Source organism: Gymnodraco acuticeps, unplaced genomic scaffold, assembly GCF_902827175.1.
Source record: "Gymnodraco acuticeps unplaced genomic scaffold, fGymAcu1.1, whole genome shotgun sequence".
Classification (NCBI taxonomy): Eukaryota; Metazoa; Chordata; class Actinopteri; order Perciformes; family Bathydraconidae; genus Gymnodraco; species Gymnodraco acuticeps.
This window is the reverse complement of record NW_022992222.1, coordinates 1,217,843-1,239,725: the sequence shown is the minus strand read 5'-3', so window position 1 is coordinate 1,239,725 and position 21,883 is coordinate 1,217,843. Positions and strand designations below refer to the sequence as shown.

The 21,883-nt window shown below is 45.5% G+C and overlaps 1 protein-coding gene across 1 annotated transcript in view; it reads left to right on the top strand.

Moving 5' to 3' along the window:
* Nucleotides 1-19,415: 19,415 nt before the first annotated feature.
* Nucleotides 19,416-21,883, top strand: part of alk (ALK receptor tyrosine kinase) — a 516,591-nt gene continuing 514,123 nt past the window's right edge. The window contains 1 exon segment of the mRNA XM_034205980.1: nt 19,416-20,987. Within this exon segment, the coding sequence (XP_034061871.1) occupies nt 20,222-20,987 (766 nt within the window). The 5' untranslated portion in view covers nt 19,416-20,221.

The following is a 21,883-nucleotide window of genomic DNA, read 5'->3' as shown; positions in this document are numbered from 1 at the left end:
TCCCAGAAACCTGCAGGTCCGCTGCAACTCTTACTACTTTTAAATCCAGGCTGAAGACTTTACTTTTTGTCGCTGCTTTTAATTGAACTATTCATATCTTAGACTGCACTGTAACTTTTATCCATGTACTTTTTTCTTTTAATGTTTAATTGACAGCACTGTAACTTTTATCCATGTATTTTTTCTTTTAATGTTTATTTTATTAGCTTTTCTTTTTAATGACTGATTTTAAATGCCATTTTCTTAATCTCTTTCATTTTTTGTAAAGCACTTTGAATTGCCTTGTGTTGAAAAGTGCTATATAAATAAACTTGCCTTGCCTTGCCTTGCCTTCTACTGTCAGATTTGGATAAATGGGATTTGATTGGCTGACGCTTCCAGCTCAGCTTCAAAAGTAGAACATTGCTCAACTTTTGAATCCTGAAAATCCTGGAAATCTTCGCTTCGCTCCCCCACAATGCAGTTCGGCGAAAAGCGAGGCAAAGTGACGTCATCCCCATTCAAAGTCAATGGGCAGAGAAGCGTTGGAAGATTTGTTTAAAGCTGCTGTGTGGACGTACCGTACGGTACGTCCAAATCCCGTTTATGCAAATCTGACAGTAGAAGCGCTAGCCAATAAAACCGCGTGTAAGCAGGGAGAACCAGACCGCAGTTCATTTCCTCATATTCCAAACGAGAAATTACGGTAGCAAATCACCCGGTTCTTTACGACCAGAACTATTTACCGGGATACAAACCGGAGGAACCATGCATGGAGGGAGGTGGCAGAGACAGTGGGTGAAACTGGTAGGTTTTCGCCTATTTCGCCTATACCTAGGAGGAGGAGGAGGGAAGAGGAAGAGGAAGAGGAAGAAGAAGAAGAAGAAGACTCGGAGCTGAGACCTTCCCCGGCTGCGATCGGCTACTCTCGTCTACTTTCGAGGCGAGCCGCAACGCGTCTCAAACAAGCCTATTGACTAGCGCTCCAGCACTTTGTATGTGATATGCCAATCACAACAGAGCCGGCCACCTAACCAATCACAGCAGACTGGGCTTTGGTTTCAGACAGAGGGTGAAAAGAGGCATTATGAGAAAATAAAAACCTTTTTGTACATTACAGTAAAGCATGTTAACATGTCACAGTAGAGGCACAAAATACAATTATGAACCTGAAAATGAGCTTAACAGTGCCCCTTAAATAGCGGACAATGTCAAGATATAGCATTGCTTTTGTGTTGGACACTGGACACATATATCTCTGGTTATTTGCTCAGAAGATTTCCAAAAATATGAAAGAAAAAGCAATATTGTAGGTCAGAGATTGAACAGTGAGCCTAATACTAACTTTACAGTACAAAGCTGTGGCCACACACTCTCAGAACACCGCTACAGTGAGGCAAGCAATAAAGCAGAGATAGTCGTATAGAAGCCAAGATGGCTATAAGAAAACTTAAAAGGAATGGAAACATTGGGCCACATGCCTAGTTGATTTGGAGGCCGCGTCTGCTTTTACTAGTAGCAATTTGGAGGAAACAAGATACTGAAATGAGGGCAATTAATTTTTCTGCCAGCTCTCGTTGGTCAACACATGCTGTTACTCCCACACCGGCCTGCCTGTCCCTTTCTTTGCATGAGAGCAACTGTATTTGGAATGTGTGTCTCATTGGCCATACATTCCTGCATCTGAGCCTCTGCAGTTGTTTTTTTGGGGAGGATGGAGTAATGAAAACTCTCAGATATGAATACTAAACCAACGCTGTGATTTATATTCCTTTGGGCGAACGGGGCGCACCACACGCACACAAACGCACACACGTCTGTTACCAGGAAACAGGGGGGAGTCGGATAGATGGGGAGGGAGGGGACACAAACTGATGCTTCTCCTAGAAGAGAAAGAAGACTGTGCATTGAAGCTACACAGCCGAGAAGCTTTGCTGCAGGCTATTTTTGGCTTGCTTCCCCCCTCTCCACCCTAAATGCCACCCTGTTCTGATAGTCAGTCATTGATATAAGGTTTGCTTTTTCTAAACACTTAACAAAAGTGCAGATTTTTCACCACCTCCTCCTTACTCTAGCCATTCATTAAACTGACCCTTCCATCCCTGCCACGACACCAAATGATTCACTTTGGATTCACCTCTAACCTCCCCCCTTGTGATTTGAGCCAAATGTGTACACCTTATCATGCTCCATGCAGCCAATTTATCATTTTCAACCCTGACGTGCTGCAGCCCAGTGGCAGATCATATCGACAGGGGGCAGGTGAAAAATCGCCCCATGGGCCCTGATGGCACCCTCTCTTCTCTCATCCTTTTCATGAGAGGCCTGATCCATGAAGGTGATTGAATTGGTGCTAGCCATCGAACCGCCCAAATGCCCCGTCTCAGATTCCAGAGCGGGAATTTATCAGATGTTTCGCTGAAGCCGACCGCCAATGGCCCATTAGGCTCCGGCAGGTCGATGGTTAACTAATTGAGGAGAGTTCTTGCAGTGACGTTTTAGCCCATCCATCCGATCCATAATCGGATTGAATGATCAGTCAGAAACTACTAGAGCTACCTCCATTGGCCCGGATGACTGATGCTTTGACTGACTCTGTTACTGATATAATGAATCATTACGATAACTACTTTTCCTGCATATTCATTCATGCAGGATGATGGTAAGTAAAGGAAACACTTGTCTTGTGAGGGCTGGCATATATCAGGCTGGCTCAAGACATTCCCATGCCTCAGATCAGCAGTGTGTTACCAGACGGGTGATGAATGATCCTTGAGCTAAACGCATTCCGGCCTACAAAGGCAGGACTGTACTTTTTGATATTGAAATGTACAGTATCAGTAAGCCTTTGAACAAGTATCTTTTTTGTATAGATGGAGAGATAAGCTTTGAAATGAAGAAAGCTATATTTGGAGGCTTTAAGCATATAAAACCGTAGAGATCTAATCCCATGCCTGATGATACGTACTTGAGGTATTGTGTGTGTGTGTGTGTGTGTGTGTGTGTGTGTGTGTGTGTGTGTGTGTGTGTGTGTGTGTGTGTGTGTGTGTGTGTGTCTGTGTGTCTGTGTGTCTGTGTGTCTGTGTGTCTGTGTGTGTGCGCGCGCATGTTTGAGTTCACTTTTATAAGAACCTCTGAGTGGCCAGACTGCTTCTCATTTTAACCTACATATTTTTCATTAGTTTGGAAGCCTGTCGTTGTAGAAATTCATTTCCAGGGTAAAATGGATTTCTATGAAACTGGTCAGCTTGTCAATTTTTAAACATTTTCGATAAAGCTCGAAAGTAGTGGAACGAACGGAGGCAATGAATTCATTATGAGGTGCCCATCCCACAGCATAAAGTGATAAGGAAAACACAAACGCTCTGCGGCTTCTTAGCCTCCCTCCAAGCCTTAAGGGAGAAAATGGTTTGTGTAAAAAAATGGGAAATGAAGCTGAAATGAGGAAAAGCTAAAACATATCATTCCCAATCAATTTAGGGAATAATCTTTGTAATAGGCAATGATGGAGATTGATGGAATTGTGTTGCTGCAAAAGTGTAGCAACTTTGACCAAACTTATGATTACATATTTCAGATGTCTAAATGAAACGTTATTTCTCCAGAAGCATAATGCATTTGATTAAAAGCATTTCTGTGAGCATGAGTCACGATCCACTCTACAGTGTTAGATTTAAGTATCATGATGCTGCGGCAATTTTTGCTCTTACAAAAAGCTGGAAGGTTTGCAAGTAATTAATACAAATAAAAGGCTATAATTAATGCAGCAGAGGCTCAGATATTCAAACGTTCTGTAGGTCAAATTAGGGCAAGCAGCTTTTAAAAAATAATAATCTCATACATAGCCAACATGATTACTTTATAGAATTGTAGAGTCTTCCCAGGTTTGAACTCATTTACAAGACTATTCAGGTTTGGCTACACTTGTTTTTATTTTATTTATCAGATTAATATATAGAATGTACGAAAGAGGATTGGGACGGTAAACATTTTATAGATCTGACTACAAGTGGATTTTTTTTTGGGGAATAATTCAGATTTTAATATAAGAACTGTGTGTGTGTGGGGGGGGGTGGGAGTGTTAAAATACAGGTCCAATGGGGGCAGGGAGGAGAGATGGGAGGGAGGGGTGAGAGTTCTGCATCCTGACAGCCTGGTGGAAAAAGCTGTTGTTGAGCCTGGTGGAGCTCGACCGGAGGCTGCGGAACCTCCTCCCTGAAGGCTGCAGGGTATAGAGGCAGGTGGAGGGATGGGTGGGGTCACCCACAATGCTGAGTGCTCTGTGGGTGAGGCTCTGTGGGTGAGGTGGTGACTCCTATGACCAGGAGTGATGGGAGTGAGGCACCAATGATCCTCTCAGCAGTGTTTACGATGTGCTGCAGGGTCTTGCGGTTCAATGCTGTGCAGTTTCTGAACCACAAGGTGATGCAGCTGCTGAGGATGCTCTCGATGGCGCCTCGGTAGAAGGAGAGCATGATGGGTGTGGGGGCCCCTGCTCTTGGGCTTTCTTGGCGATTGAAGTGGTTTTGTTGGGTGTGGGTTCTCCTGAAGTCGACAACAATCTCCTTCACAACCCCACACTTAGAAAGACATTGTTGGCTTTGCACCACGTGGCCAGCTGGCTCACCTCCTTTCTGTAGTGGGTCTCGTCGTTGTTGCTGATGAGACCCACTACGGTTGTGTCAGCAACAAGCTTGACGAAGTGGTTGGTGTGCAGTCGTAGGTCAGCAAGGTGAAGAGCAGTGGGCTGAGCACACATCCTTACTCAGAGGTGATGATGTTTCAAATTGTATCAATAAAAAATATGTTTTGGAGTTACAGAGGCGTTGATGAATGCCTTCACTTAGCTGTTGCAAGAAATATACTATTAGCTGTGCCTGAACAACTGAATAATACAGAGATCTTAGATAAAATATACAGATATTTAAAGACGATTACTGCAGATAGAACCGTAAAGCCTGTTTTTGTATTATGTGTGTTTGTCATGCCTATTGATTCATAGATATAGATAAAAAAACGTTTTAAATAGATCAGTGGAAAAACGATGTAAATGTAAATTTATGTTACTCGTCTACAACTATTTCTGATTTGCTTTTTATTGTAGACGCTATTATTGACCTTCCTCAGCCTTATTCGACATATCGAGGATTTCAAATCATAAACATTTTTATAAATGATTTGTTATTATTCAAGCGATGTCACTCAAGTTATTCTCTCAGACTTGAAAGAAATCCTCCAGAGGCACTGAAGATTATCCAACTGTTCACACATAATAAAGTAGTACTCCCTCTACTTTGCATTAACATGTGAAATGCCTATTTCCATTTATGGAATTCGAGATTCAAAATGCTTGATTTACATTTCTAAAGCTGTTTTTGCCGGCAGGTAAACATCACCATATGATGAGAGGCAGTCAGAGATGCAGTCGGTCTTCTGTTGGGTTAAGAAGATGAAGCTTGGCAAACAAGAGCACACTGTAAAGAAACCTTTCAGAAAGCTGAGTCATTTCAGAAAAGTCTTAAAGCAGTTAGGTCACAAGTGTCATGATGAAAACACAACCTCGCCCACCCAGCACCACAAATACTCCTGCAACCTTTTTATCGATTTACAACTTTGTACAATTCTAAATATTCATTGCAGTTTTCAGACCTTGCTGAGTAGAATGCATTGATACGAACGCAACCTTCATAAAGACAAATATGTGCCATTAGTCTAACTAACTGCAGCCACTTCTCACAGCTGTCTGAATCAAATGTCCTCTTATGTACGGAATTGTGGAAGTTATAATCTGGCATTTGGCTGGTCAAACTGTTCACACTGCGGGGCATTAAAGGCCAGGTAGACTCTAGTCATTCATTCATTTATTACTATTAGTTGCCAAGTCAATTTTATCATGTAAAACTCATTTCACACACCCTTTTAATTTGAAGAAGAGCACCACTAATCGGACATGAATTGGGAGCCAATGAAGGAAAGCTTTAACTGGTGATAAATGCTTAATTTTTCTAGTTTCATTTTTAGGCAGAAAGAGAGAAAAACAATGTTTACACTTCAAAACAAACTACATTACAAGAAATAATCCCTCTTTAAAATCACTTACTCTATGAGCCATACAGTAGGTGTTTGTTACTGTCCATATATTTAGAGACCCTGTCCTCTTTTCTATCTTAATTCTTCGGTGTTCAGGACATTGGACATTCAGGGCGTCAGCCATAAGCTACAATATATGTTTGAGCAGGTGATCATTGCAATTAAACGCACCAACCCCCACGCTCTAGACAAACCTTCTGCATTAACTATGACCTACAGTACATTGCTGTTGCTATAAAGATTTGAAATGGTATTCAAGCGCACACATTTCAGCACCACAGGACATTAATAGTTACGACTGACTCACACACTTACAAGAACGTATTAACAGGGATTGGAGATCAAGACTTGAACTGATGAGACACACCACAAAAAGCAAGATCAGTTATATTCCATGCTACAAAAAAAAAGATGTTATTCTCAGTAACCAATGCCATTACTTCTTTACAATAGCTGTTGGCATAGTGCCATTGAGCCTCATTGAGCCTTGGAAGAGGGGCCACATTTGAATGTTGTGCTTACAGAATTCATATGAAAATCGTTCTCATTTGTTTTTTAGACTCTTGCTGCAGTGTTCTTAGCCATTTGAATACTTGTCATGCTAGCATGTGAGGGACCGGACAACAAAACAAGCAAAACAAAACAGTTTTAATGATATTGGATGAATTTATAAAACTTCATCGGCCACATTTACAAATAAATACATATTTTAGCTATTTTGGGTGGGTGAAAAAGGCGATCATCAAAGTTGAATGGAACCTAACACCAAGATTCCTAAACGTCTTATTTTGGGTGACTTTAGTTGGAGTTACATTATTAAACTGTTGTGTAAGTCAAGTATGGTCAATGACCAGCATCTCAGTTTTATCTGAGTCTAGGGCAGGAAATGCTGTTGTTTCTGCTAGACTAAATCAGACTAAGAGTTATGTTTTTGGGAAGCACTTCCGTAAATCAGCATTGCTAGTGACATGCTAATTACCTGGCCAAAGTCTGCCTTGCAGCACAATGAGTAATGTGCTGGCCATGCTGAAGGCTCAGTGGACTGGAGCTAAAAGGCCGCTATTTTTCACATCACCTACCCAGAGAATTGCCACTTATCAAAAGTTTACCCCCTGCACCTGTGAGCGCGCACCGTTAAGAGATGACCGCCCCAAACTCGTATTACAGCTGTCAACAGCAAACTCTACACATCTTGAACACTCTGTGAGAAAAGCCTCTTTTTCTTCTATTTTCTTCAGAAGCCTTAGTTTATTTTCCTTAACTCGGCAGGTCCGGGGGTTTGATTTATGGAACTAAGAGAGAAAATGTCATGAGGTGGGAATTCTAAAGGAAGCGGGTACTGTCGCCCTGGCGTTGTAAAATGCATGGCTCGAGTGCGAGAGACTCGGCAGCTCCTTCCTCAATCCCTGCAGACACGTGTTGTGCATGAACGAAAAGCAAAAACAGACAAAAGATAAAAATTGGCTTGTGAAGTTGTGAGAAAGGATGGGAAATAAGCAGATTGACAACTGTGGAGAAACGCTTTGGGATTTTTTGGTTGTGCGTGTGTGATAAAACATCCATCTTTGGCTCTGCAGAGCGCCAACAATGATGAGAAGCGTAGATGGACGGACGAGGCCATGAACTACGATGATGCTGGCTGAAAGGGTCGCCCAGCTGCTGATTTATGAGGTTTACCACGCGCCATGAAAAGTGGTTCTCCGGGGGGGGGAACTTATCTGTCTGTAATTTATCACGCCACTACTCCCCCACTGACCTTTCCACATGCACTGACCTGTGAGCTGGATACCAAACGTGGTTCAGATGAAATGGAAACGATAGCTTGTTAAGTGTGCTTGAAGACAGTGGCCTTGTGGGTAATGGATATCCAGTCTTTGTTTCATTTTACTGCATAGGGACTGAAAAAGTGGAAATGAGTGATCAATCAGAAAGTAATTAAGTTTTCCTTCGCGGTCTGGTAAATGGCTTTCAAAGTGCATGCCTATTACCATGAATACGGCGATAGCAGTTAACAAAGTGCCGTTTCATCCTAGCCCATCATACATGCTTCAGCCATCTCTTTCTCTTTAGCCCGCAGTGCTGCACAATAAATTCATCCCGGTCACTATTATGCACACACATATCTGTTCATCAAAATTAATTTAGTGTGGAAAATGGAAATCAAGCTGTAATGCTTTACTTTGGGTTTTGCTAGTTAAAATCTATTTGGCTAACATTACTGATGTGCATAATCTATTAATCATAACTCCAGATATTGTCTTGTTTCAGTGGTTATATACCATTTCCACAGTTCATTTGCCACTGCAGCCACATTATCAAACCTAGATTTAGCCACTCTCTAGCTGGAAAAGCTCTTCGTGTACAGGCTCATCTCAACTGAAGCAATTACCGAGCAGAATCTTTTGAATTGATGTACAATATTATGCATCGGAAGCGGTCGGTGTGAGAATGTTCGGACAGCTCGTCAGTGTCAGACATGGCCGTATCCACCATTGAGGTCACCGAGGTCAGGACCTCGGTAATTTTTTCCGAGCTGTGTCTATAACAAAACTTGTGAAATAATTTAAACTAAACGGGATTCTTTGTAGTACTTCCATTTACTGCCGATGGGGGCGCTGCATAACTACGTAGCCTCGATTAAAGCAAACAGAAGAAGACGACATGTATCAACAAACAACCGCAGCCCGGACTTGTACCGGAGCAGCGGAGGAGAGATGTGTTATCTGGGGATCTGAGTCCAGCAGGCTGCTTGTGTTTCTGTTCATCAGGACATCATATGACCAGCAGATCCTGTGTGAACGCTCTACGTTAGTCAGTGGACGTCCGACAACATGCACACTAACTTATATTGCAGCTATAGGCTATACTTTGGTTTACATTGCGTGAATAAACTAGCTAGAGAACTAACGTTAATTACATTCATCCAATGTCAGAAGGATTACCTTTTAACAAACGTTGTAATGCTTTTCTTTCATTTCAATTTGAGTAAAACATTGAAGATATAACATTGTATTGTTTTCTTTTTACACTGACTCAGATGTAATGAAAAGACTACGTCAGTCGAGGCTCAGCTTTGGTAAGGAAGAGACAGGACAGGCAGAGAGAAAGAGAGAGAGAGAGAAAGTGATGGAAGTCAGGGAGGAACTGCAGGTACAGTCACACAAAAATAATGTAGGCTTAATAACCCTGTCTATTTATCCATCTACCAATCCATCCATCCATCTATCCATCTATCCATCCATCTATCTATCCATCTATCCATCTATCATCCATCCATCCATCCATCCATCCATCCATCTATCCATCTATCCATCCATCCATCCATCCATCCATCCATCCATCCATCCATCCATCCATCCTATCATCATCTATCTATCTATCTATCCATCCCATCTATCCATCTATCTATCTATCCATCTATCTATCCATCCATCCATTCATCCATCCATCCATCTATCTATCCATCTATCTATCCATCCATCCATCTATCCATCTATCCATCTATCCATCTATCTATCCATCCATCCATCCATCCATCCATCCATCCATCCATCCATCCATCTATCCATCTATCTATCCATCCATCCATCCATCTATCTATCCATCCATCCATCCATCTATCCATCCATCCATCCATCTATCCATATATCCATCTATCCATCCATCCATCCATCCATAACAATAGTCTTCATTTACAATAGGCATAATTGTAAAACAACACATATATTGCAGTTATGATGTCATAATAACATACAATTGTATAAAACACAATTTGCTTACATCTTTGTTCTCTTTTGAGAATCAAACAAAACAGATTTAAATAAAGCAAAAAGGGGGTATACCCCCCAAAACATGTTTGGTCCTCTGTATTTAGGAAATCCTGGATACGGCCCTGGTGTCAGAGTGTCTGTGTCAATGCTCTCCCTCCTACAGGCCTTATTCAGTCTGTCCCACACCTTTTTATGATTCCTCACCTTCTCTGACTGAATATAACAACTTGTCCAGAATAAGGTGTTCAGATGTTGGGTGGGATGCACAATGAATAAAGGAAAAAAAGTGTCTTACTTCTGGGTCAGATGTTCTATTCTCCTGCTGTTCCAATCATTCCCTGTTCATAACAAGTGTGGACTAGGGTTTTGAATCCTAGAGTTCAGCATTCTGGCTAAGGCCATCTTGATTTTCAAGCAGTCACCATTTTTGTTTTCTTGAGCCAGAAATCCCATGAAAGGGTGGGGCTGAATACAACTGAATGCAATACTTTTAGCCAACAACATTTTTCGCAATCAATTTTAATGAACTGACTGAACACTGTGAAGGTGTTACAAGTCAAAATATAAGATAAGATAAGATGGACTTTGATTAATCCCTCGTGGGGAAATTGTTTCTCTGCATTTGACCCATCCTAGTGTTGGGAGCAGTGTGCTGCCATTTTGAACGGCGCCCGGGGAGCAGTGTATATAGACACCCAAACAGGACAAAACCATGTTAGTGACCTGTCAATCACAAGGTCGGCCATCCTAAAACATACCCTGCTTTATTGTCTATTATAATCTAAATAGAACCATTCTTTATAAAATGAACACCGTGCTGTGTTGAAGAAGACTAACAACTAAGGATTGACAACATGAACTCATTAGGAAAGTGTTCACTAATTTAATAAATAAAGTAAGACATAGGATCATTTTCTCATAGACCTCTATACAATCTGATTATATTATTGCAACCAATGGAGTCACCCCCTGCTTAAAGAATGCTTGTTTAAGGCACTTATGCACTAGATTTACTTTTCAGGCCAAGATGCAACTCTTGCATGGGAGGAATATGTGACAATGGGCTACTGGGCACAGACATGTACTGTAAAGGCCTGTCACTTCTTTCACACAGTAATTCTTGCTCTCTTTTTGTGTCTCCTTTGAGTCTCCTAGTCATTTCTGCCTCTTTGTGTTTGTTTCACGGTTATTTGCAGTCATGCTGTGTCTCTATGTAGTGGCTTTGAGTTTCTTTGTGGTCATTTTGAATCTCTTCCTGTTGGTACGTGTCTCTTTGACATTTCATATAAAGCCATTTTGGGCACACTCTGTGCCTGTGCCCTTTTGGCCCGTCCAGTAATCTTTTCATTAAACACATGTTAGAAGATGCAAACTGACTGAAGATCGTGCTCATATCCTGGCCGTGGGTGTATCAGGGAGTGATGATAATGCATTTACAAATCTTGAATTTTAAACATTTCCTCACCTTTGAACAGAAATACACCAGTGTGTATATCCAACCCGATCACAAATAAACCAATACTACCTTGTCCAATCATGGCGATAAAGGAGCAAATTAAGGAAGCAAGTTAAAGAAGAATGGAGACGAAGAATGGCTCCGGCAGAGGCAGTTCCATTATTAGGAAGTCATTATGTAGACACAAAGCAGTCATCAATCAATGACATATAGTATAATAATTCCCATTCTACCAGTGCATCTCAATCAACCCCTAGAAAAGAGAGCAGGTTGTTTCTCAATCGAGGAAAAAATAAAGTAGTTATAGGTTTTACATTAGTTACAAAACATAAAATAATGGTTTTCTTGATTAGTGAGAAAGAATGGGGTCGTATTCAGTGCTACAACAATTTAGTTCTTGTTGTTAATAATTAATCAAAATCACCTCCTTGTCGCTTAAACAAGTGAAATCATCAGACTGCTGATGCTATAAACTGTAAAAATGGCCATAATAATAAATATGGGATTATGTAATTCAATGATAATGTCTATGTACACTATTGTGCAGAGCAATGAAACATTTAAACAGCAGCATCAGTTGTTTTTCCGGTATAAATGGAGGAAGAACTGGGTCGTCAGCATGTTCAGTGAGCCACTATAACTGAAGAGGTATTCTTTCCTGTGTTAATGTTTTTAAACTCTCCAAACAAGTCTCCAATCAGCAGGGTTTAGCTTGGTCTCACATACAGCTGTGAATATCTGGTTATTGACCATTTTTTTAATTGTGCAAGTGCAAACGGACTACAACAGCCCAAAACATTTCGGAGAAACGTGCTGCAACTAAAAAAACGAAGCAAATGTTAAATCACAAATGTGCCAAACACACGCAAATGACGAAACATTTACCACAACTGCGCAGCATTTACAAAAAAATACATTGGAAAACGGTGCAAATCCAAAACTCTGCAAGAAGCGCACTGAACAACAGAAAGTGTTTCCAAGGGACTCTTAAAAGTGATGCACACAGCTGGAACACGAGCGCTTGTTGACATTTGGGGATTGTGAAGTTTGCCAAAGTTCACTGTTGTTGAAACGTGACCTAAATAGAAAGTTTTACCGTCTTATTTTAACGATGTGATCACATAATTCCTTTCCGATATAATTGCTGATTTGCTGTTAGCTAGCTAACCTACACCAGCTGACAACAGCAGTAGTGCGCTTCTTGCTGCATTTCAAATTGCAGCGCTTATGCACTGCTTTTTCCTCAATGGTGTGCATCTGTTGTCACGTTAGTGAAGATGTTTATTATATTGTGTGTGTTTGTCACACTTGTTTTTTATATTTGAATCATTTCTGAATTTGCAGCTTCTAATGGAAATGTGTTGGCTGTTGTGGCTTGATTGCCCTTCGGCTATCTTGTAATGTAGTGTAGTGCCAGGAAAAGGGAGGCGGAGGCGGTATATTAAGAACAGAGTTCCAATCTTTATTAGCCATTAATAACAGACAGGTTATCACATCAACTGCTCTGTTTGACGAGCTAGCAGGAATGGAAGCTAACGCTACAGGTGTTCCCACTAAAGGGTCCGTGTGGCAACACAATACGAGAGGTGAATTATGTCCAATAACGTGTCACCACACAAGCCCCCCCAGAATTCACGTGTAAACAAAATCTGTATGGCGGGGAGGAACAATCCGCCTGCCCCCACGAGACCTGCGCACCGGAGTCGGTACAGCGACCTCCGCCCGTGCGGCCCCTGACAGAGGAGGGACCGGAACAACAGGTCCACACTCCCTGACAGGAATCAAAGCCGGGGGTCGGCCGGGGGTCGGCCCCGTCTCGGCGGCCGAGCCAGCACCACCGGCCGGTCCACGTCCAAGTGAGCAGCCTTCACCCGGTCAACCGAGACGTGCTCAGCCTTACCGCCCATGTCGACCACCAGGTGTTTTTCACCGTGTTCCAAAACCCGGAAAGGTCCATCGTAAGGGGGCTGCACGGGGCCTCTGTGTGCGTCGTGACGAATGAAGACGTGCCCAGCCGAGCGTAGCTCTGCGGGAACTTTTGAGACCCTGGCGCACCGTGCTGAGTAGTTGGGACTGGAGCGAAAGCCTCCGCCGCATCACGCAGAAAAACTCGCTGGGCCGTGGCAGACCAGGGAGCTGATGCATTTGGGAGGAAATCCCCCGGAACTCTCAGCGGCTGACCGTAGACCATCTCCGCTGTAGAACACTGCAGATCTTCCTTAGGTGCGGTCCTCAGGCAGCATCACCCAGGGCAGCTTGTCGACCCAGTTACCGCCCGTAAGGCCGGCCTTGAGGGCCGCCTTCATGGAGCGATGAAAGCGCTCGCAGAGGCCGTTAGCCTGAGGGTGGTAAGCGGTAGTCCTGTGCAGCTTAACCCCCAAACCGCCTGCCACAGCGTTCCAGAGCTCGGACGTGAACTGAGAGCCCCTGTCTGAGGAAATGTCTGACGGGGTGCCAAAATGACACACCCACGTTGCAATGAAGGCCCGGGCAACGTCTGCGGCTGATGTCGAAACGAGCGGAACCGCCTCCGGCCAACGGGTCGTTCTGTCCACCATGGTGAGGAGGTAGGAAAACCCCTGAGAGGAAGGCAACGGACCAACCAGGTCAATATTGACGTGATCAAACCTCCTCTCAGGCATGAGGAAACGCTCGGGGCCTTCGTGTGGCGGAGCACCTTAGCGCGTTGACAAGCCACGCACTCCCTGGCCCAAGTCCTCACGTCCCTTTTCAGTCCTTGCCAAACGAACTTCGCCGCTACCAAACGTACCGAAGGTTTAACGCCGGGGTGTGACAGGCCGTGCACAGCCTCGAACACAGGACGCCTCCAGCTGGCAGGGACGACAGGCCGCGCCAGGCCCGTAGAGACGTCACACAGGAGAGTAATGCCCGTGTCGCCGAACACCACGTCCTCCAAGCGCAGCCCCGCGCTCTCCACCTTCAGAGCCTGGACGCCGGGATCTGTGACCTTGTCCGCCGCCATGCGAGTATAGTCCAGGCCCAACTGGACGGCACCGATGACGACCCTGGAGAGGCAATCAGCAACCAGGTTCGACTTGCCAGCCACGTGCTTAATGTCCGTAGTGAACTCCGATATGTAGGACAGCTGCCGCTGCTGACGTGCCAACCAAGGCTCCGCCACTTTTGACATGGTGAAGGTGAGCGGCTTGTGGTCGACAAACGCCGTAAATTCACGGCCTTCCAGCATGAAACGGAAGTGCCGCACGGCCAAATAAAGTCAGAGGAGCTCCCGGTCAAAGCGCTGTATTTGCGTTCTCTAGGCGTCAGCTGGCGGCTGAAAAAGGCGAGCGGCTGCCAAGCGCCCTCCACCCACTGCTCGTGCACTGCGCCGACCGCGTAGTCCGACGCGTCCGTGGTGATGGAGATGGGAGCCGTAGATGATGGGTGTGCCAGAAAAGCCGCCTGAGCCAACGCGGTCTTGACCTCAGCAAAAGCGCCGTCCGCCTCTGCTGTCCAGTCGATCTCCTGGACGGGGGTCTTGCCTTTCAACGCTTCATAAAGCGGCCGCATGATGTGTGCGGCCCGGGCGATGAAACGGTGGTAGAAAGTCACCATCCCCAGAAACTCACGGAGCGACCGGGCTGTGAGCGGGCGAGGAAAAGCCGCAACAGCCTCTACCTTTGCTGGCAGAGGTGTCGCACCGCCCTTGGTGACGCGGTGCCCCAGGAAATCGATGTCCGACACCCCGAACTGGCACTTTTCAGGATTGATGATTAATCCGTGTTCGTTGAGCCGTGTGAAAAGGGCTCGGAGGTGGGACAGGTGCTCCTGCACTGAAGCGCTGGCGACGAGTATGTCATCGAGGTAGACAAACACAAACGGCAGGTCCCGCAGCACCGAATCCATCAGGCGCTGGAACGTCTGAGCGGCATTCTTGAATCCGCAGGAACTCAAAAAGTCCAAAAGGCGTTATCACTGCTGTCTTGGGACTGTCCAGGGGGTGCATGGGCACCTGGTGGTATCCACGCACCAGGTCCACCTTGGAAAACACCCCCGTACCGGCCAGATGCGCCGAAAAGTCCTGAATGTGCGGCACCGGATAGCGGTCAGGCGTAGTGGCGTCGTTGAGTCGGCTGTAATCCCCGCACGGGCGGAACCCGCCGTTCGGTTTGGGAACGACGTGCAGGGGGGAAGCCCAAGGACTGTCGGAGCGGCGGACAATGCCCAGGCGCTCCATGGTTGCGAACTCCGCCCTCGCTACAACCAGCTTAGAAGGGTTCAACCGCCGGGCCCTGGCGTAGACAGGAGGCCCCCCGGTAGTGACGTGGTGTTCCACGCCATGCTTAGTGGTAAGCGCAGAGAAGGTGGGTAGCGACAGGTCTGGAAACTCGGCCAACAGTCTGAGAAACGTGTCTGCCCCTGTACGCTGCGCTGCCAAGTTTGCACACGAGGGAAGAAAACGTTAAGGCATTAACCAAACGCCTATTCTTAACGTCCACTAAGAGTCCATGAGCACACAAAAAATCCGCTCCGAGGAGGGGAAAAGAAATGTCCGCTGTCACGAAATCCCAGCTAAAACGCTGTCCTCCGATGCACAGACACATAGGCCTCACGCCGCACGTGCGAATGGGACCGCCGTTAGCCGTCGTCAATCGCGGTCCGTGCACCCCACGGGCGACGTCGGAACTACACTCCGCTGAGCACCCGTGTCACACAGAAACAGGCTCCCCGAAACGCTGTCGCTGACGAAGAGGAGCCTGCACGTGCCGCCGACGCTCAGGGCCACTACTGAGCGCCGGCCCCTCCGTTTCCCGGGGGTTTGTAGCTGCACGGAGCGATGCATCTCTTCGACCTAGTCCTGAAACGTGCGTGGTAAACGCACTCTCCGGCGTCTCCACGCCGGCTCGCCACAGCCGTGTCCGGCCTCCGCCACGCTTTCTTGACTGCAGGTGGGCCGCTGAGCGTTGCGGCTAACGTCTCTGCACCGGGCTGTTGTGTAGCCAGGAAAAAACGATCTGCTTCCTCAGCCAAAGCACGGGGCTCCGTGACAGGCGTGTTGGTCAGCGCCGTCTGGACCCGGGGAGGCAAGTGACGCAGGAAAATCTCCGTGAATAAAATCCGGGGATCTTCCCCCCCTAGCAGATTTAGCATTTTCTCCATTAGCTGGGATGGCTTGCTGTCTCCTAGGCCTTGAATGTCAAGTATCTGGCAGGCCCTCTCCTTAGCAGATAAGCTAAATGTCTTAATGAGAAGGGCCTTAATCGCCTCATATTTGCCATGATGTGGGGGGGCTGCAATGAATCCCACCAACCTGGACGACGCAGAGCTGCCCAGCGCTGCTACCACATGGTAGTATTTCAGGTTCCCGTCACGGATCTGTCGGCAGGCGAAGTGCGCCTCCACATGTGCGAACCATGCCTCCGCGGCGTGCTCCCAGAATTCCGGCAGCTTTACGAACACAGCCATGCTCGTTAATTTCCCGGTAACTTTCTCGGAAACGTCGGGGTCACCAGTGTAGTGCCAGGAAAAGGGAGTCGGAGGCGGTATATTAAGAACAGAGTTCCAATCTTTATTAGCCATTAATAACAGAGAGGTTATCACATCAACTGCTCTGCTTGACGAGCTAGCAGGAATGGAAGCTCACGCTACAGGTGTTCCCACTAAAGGGTCCGTGTGGCAACACAATACGAGAGGTGAATTATGTCCAATAACGTGTCACCACAGTAGCCTACATTTGGGCATATAGCCTACTCCAGTGGTTCCCAAACGGTGTGCCGCGGCACACTGGTGTGCCGTGAGGCAAGTCCGGGTGCGCCGTGGGATTTTGTGACAACCATACGTTATTATTGCAATATACAACTACACAAAAATAATACTTTTTTTATTTACTATATCAGTACTTTGTAGGTTTATATGTACGTAATCTGCGCGACTTGCGCGTCCACATCTCCACGTGCAGTGCTGCATAAACATGGCTGAGTCAGCGATAACTTTCGAGGGGTGGATGTATGCCCATTACTTTGAGTCCGTCCGAAGAATAGACAGGAATGTGACGGTGAGGTGCAAACTGTGTCCAGGCCAGAAGCTGTTATCCACTGCTGTAAACACCACGTCAAACCTCAACAAACACCTGCAAAGAACACATGCTAAGGTGAAGCTACCGCACACGCTATTTGTTGTCTGTTCTTCTTCTCTGTCTTCCGGTTGTTGCCTGTTTTGAATGACAAATACACACTACCGCCGCCTGCTGGTAAGGAAAGTTATTGCCACTCACGCATGCGCAGTTCGTACGTGCTCGGCGAGTAAAGTAACGAGTTACTTTATGTAGATAGTAACGAAGTAGTGTAATATATTACTTTTTTAAAAGTAATATGTAATATATTACATTTTTTTAGTAACGACCCCATCTCTGGAGTTGGCGTTCACTGCTCTGATTTACATGAAGAACAACAGGAGGCCACGGCTCTCTGTTGAACAGGACTTGCGAGTGGCCCTCTCCTCAGTGCCACCAAGGATTACAAAATTCTGCTCGCCCCGACAGGCACATGTATCTCACTAATTTGTAAGTCGGCAAAATATTTACAATAGCACATGTTTCAATGCTGATTGCTGAAATGTTACATTTATAATTTGTAGTTCAGGACCATGGACAATGCAGCTTCTTTGCATTGACAGTTCTCTGTGCTGAATTTCTGCTGAGTTTCCTTTGCCTCATTTTTAATGTTGTGACCTGTCTGGTTACAATGAGTGTGTTGCTGCTTTGATGAAGCCTAATTTGATAAAGTTTCAAATTAATTTCTGAAATATTTCGTTAATAAATATTTCATGAGTAATATAGTTGTCTTTGTCACATTTTATTTGGCATTAGTAAATAATTATGCACATTTACAGATATTTTACATGATATGAGTGATAACACGTGTTATAAGGGCTATTTTGCACAATAGGTGTGCCTTGAGATTTTTACTTGTCCTTTGGTGTGCCTTGGGCACAAAAAGTTTGGGAACCACTGGCCTACTCTATACATTCACCAAATGTAGCAAGTATATGTTATTTAAAATAATAAAACCCACATAGGCAACACCACAATTTTGCCTTTGCCATTTGTAGTAGGCTATATAGTTTTTCTTTACTGATGTGTCACAGATAAGAAGCAGGTTTTTGCAAAAGTAGCAAACTTTTATCCTTATTTATTGTCTATTTCTTTACTCAACCATTCTCTCATTCATTTCATTTGTTTTCTGAAATTGGATAATCTATAACTTTTCATTTCTATAAACTGAGTCTTGAATTAATGAATGTTACTGTCACACACATTGGACATACACCATTTTATTTACAAAGTACCAAAATACGTGTACATAAAGACATATTTATATTATATCACTGACTCCCGCACACCGTAACATATCTCTGGCCCTGCATTTCTACACCAATATATCAGTCAAAATAGATTACATTAAACTGTCACTGAAAATGGAATGAGCCAATTTCTACCTTTGCTGCCAAACACAGTAAATCCGGTGATGCATCAGCCCATATAGCATTTCCACACTATCCCCCTCTATAGATAAGCCTCTAATGAGACTGTGTAAAAAAATCCAAAGTAATTAAGCATTAATGGATCGTCAGTGAAACTGAGGTGTGTGAATTACCATAAATGTGCTGACGCCATCTAGTGGGTGTGTTATCCGATCAACTTTTTGGAGAGAGAGAGAGAGAGAGAGAGAGAGAGAGAGGAGGAGAGAGAGAGAGAGAGAGACGACGGAGAGAAGAGAGAACGCGAGTGGACTGAGAGACGAGAGAGAGAGATGAGAGAGAGAGAGAGAGCGAGAGAGAATGTTTAGGCTACATACAGCCATTTTCGGCATTCTCCCCGCCTCCTTGCCCCATACAATTGACCCCTTTGATTTACCACCTACACAGGTGGCGTGTTTTTTTCTGGTGCAATGGAGCGTCCTTCGGTGTTTAAGGACTCTGCACATAGAAGCAACTAAGCCCAAATCTGCTTTCTCCAACCCAACGGCCCTCCCCTGCTGACAACATTATTTGATTTGCACACAAAGCCACGGCGAGAGTGCGACTCATCCAATTCCCAATTTCCGGACGCACCAAAGGGCCTCGGTTGATTCAATGAGAAATCTCCAGAGACACTGGATGCTCTGGCCTCATCTTGTAATTTCAATAAGAGACGGGCCACTATTACGGCTGCGCTGAGAGCACTCCAGACGCGTCCAGAACGGCGGAGGCTTTCTTTTTCGCAAGGGAGTCGTGTTGGGGGAAAACGGCTTATATTGACGTCAAATGACTGACTTTACCGCATGTGCTGGCACGACAGAGCTGCCAGTTTGCACCAAACGAGCGCCGAAATCCTCATCAGACAATTAACCTGAGAGATAGCTGGCAGGCTTTCCAATTAACCAACACTGCACGGTATGATTGTATTTTTAAACTTTAATTGATGCTCGGCTCCTCCAAAACTCGTTGTGCATGCATGGTGTAGTTGTGAGGGGAAAGCGCGACACTGCATCCCGCTGCTGACAGAGAGACACTTGTACCGCCGTCACAACTGTGCCAAGAGACAGGGAGTCTTTGAAAGCCACCGGAGTGGACCCGACCGGCATATCAATCAGCGTCCCGGAGAGTGACGCGCACGGCTCGCACAGGAGATAAAAGGCATTGTCTTAGAAGCTGCGCGCCTGTGTGAGTGTGGGGGAAACAGAGTTTGGGGGGGAAATGGCACTTTCTCCGCTTGATGAAGGGAGGACTGCAACAGTCAGTGGTAAACACATGTAAATAGCCAGTTCCCTTCGGCTTGGTGCGCACCGGCGAGGAGGACCCGCAGGATAATCGATTCGCACTTTGAGATCTTGCGCTGCGTTTATGTGACACGAGCGGAGGGGAAGCGGCGGACGGTGGGATTATTAGGGTGTTCCTGCGAAGAAAATACTACAATTATTTCACCATGGACACCAGGATATTGTTTTTGCTTGTTTCTTCTGCGACATATTTTGCTGGGCTGCAGTGTGCCTCACCACGGATCACAGCGGGGATGGAGCTCTCCACCTCGGGCTTCAGCAACATCAGCAGCGGTGGGGGCAGCAGCAGCAGCAGCAGCAGCAGCGGGGAAACAGGGAGCAAAAGGGACTTTAGCCAAACCATAAACTCCAGGATCAAGAGGAAAACCCTAGCTGTGGATTTTGCAGTCCCTTCTCTGTTGCGCTATTACCTGGCGGAGTTCATAAAGAGACCCCTGAACGGCGACTGCCAGACTTTTAGCGGGTGTTACATGGTGCGCGCAAACTTGACGATGCTCTGCATTCCTTTGCAGAAAACCATAGCCACTTTTGTGGATCCCAAGTCTGACTCAGCACTGAGGAACACGTCCGCTGATGGACAGCTCCCCTTCTACTACCAGCGGCCGCTGTCCAAAGTTCTGAAATTGGGCTTGACGAAAGCCAGCAGGAAATCAAACCAAGTGGTGGTGGAAATTGGAGAGGATATAGTGAGGACCGGATGCGGGGGGCTGTCTGTGCACGAGGAGGCCCCGGTGCTTTACCTTGAAATGGACCTCACAACTATTCTGGAGTGGTGGCTCGGCGTCGAGGGGGGCCGCCTCAGGGTCAGGCTCATACCCGAGAAAAAGGCGCAGGTGCCCGTTATGGAGGATCGATACACCGCGGCCATACGCGCTTCAGACCCCCGCCTCTACCTTCAGATATCCTCCAGGGGTGAGTTCCTCTTTTTATCCACCCCCTCCCTCTTTTTCTCTCTCTCACTTCTTCCCATGTTGTGCACACACTCGGGCTTCAATCTCGTTGCTCTTGGATGTGATTTGAGTTCCGCTGTGGTTACATTTTGATGTTGTATCCAACATATGTGTGTATTATGACTGGCTTTTTTGGCTGATGGGAAATGTATGACGTGTGTGTGTGTGTGAAACCATGCATATAGGCTGTTATCCATGGGACTTTTCAGACTCCTCTTTCATTATGAATGCACACAGTAGCAGAGAGACGCACTGCATGTTGGTCTATTTTTGCCCAAACTCTTTGATATGCATATGCAGTATCTTAGAAGCTCCTATCTGTATCATCAGTTCTGAAATGTGAATTATTATAGGAGGGGAGAAGAGAGGCCTCCTCAACGCCTGATAATAACATGCCTGTGCATTGCATAAGGTCTATATGCCATAAAAATGAAGTTATAAAGGATCGCAGGGTTCCCACCTTCATCTTTCCTTTACCTTCTCAATTCCCCATGAGCCACCCACCCCTGAGGGAAGGTTGAAGATGTAAAGAACAGGCTTGATTTTGATCAGGCAGGCACAAATTAAGCCGTTATCTCGAAGAAAGCTTTAGCACTCAATACTTTAGGGTCCTTCCCTCGTTCTTCTGAGCATGGTATAATCAGTGTAATTGCTTAATCACTTTGATGAGGGAGGCTGGCCCAGAAAAAATGCAACAGAACCGAGCACACAAAAGCAAAGCTGATATAGTATGGAATAAACCCCCCCCCCCTGCCACACGTGGCCACGATGAAACATAGGGCTGGGCAATATGGAGAAAGAACAAAAATGGAATACCTTGATATCCCAATGATATTGTAAGATTGTATTCTCACAATA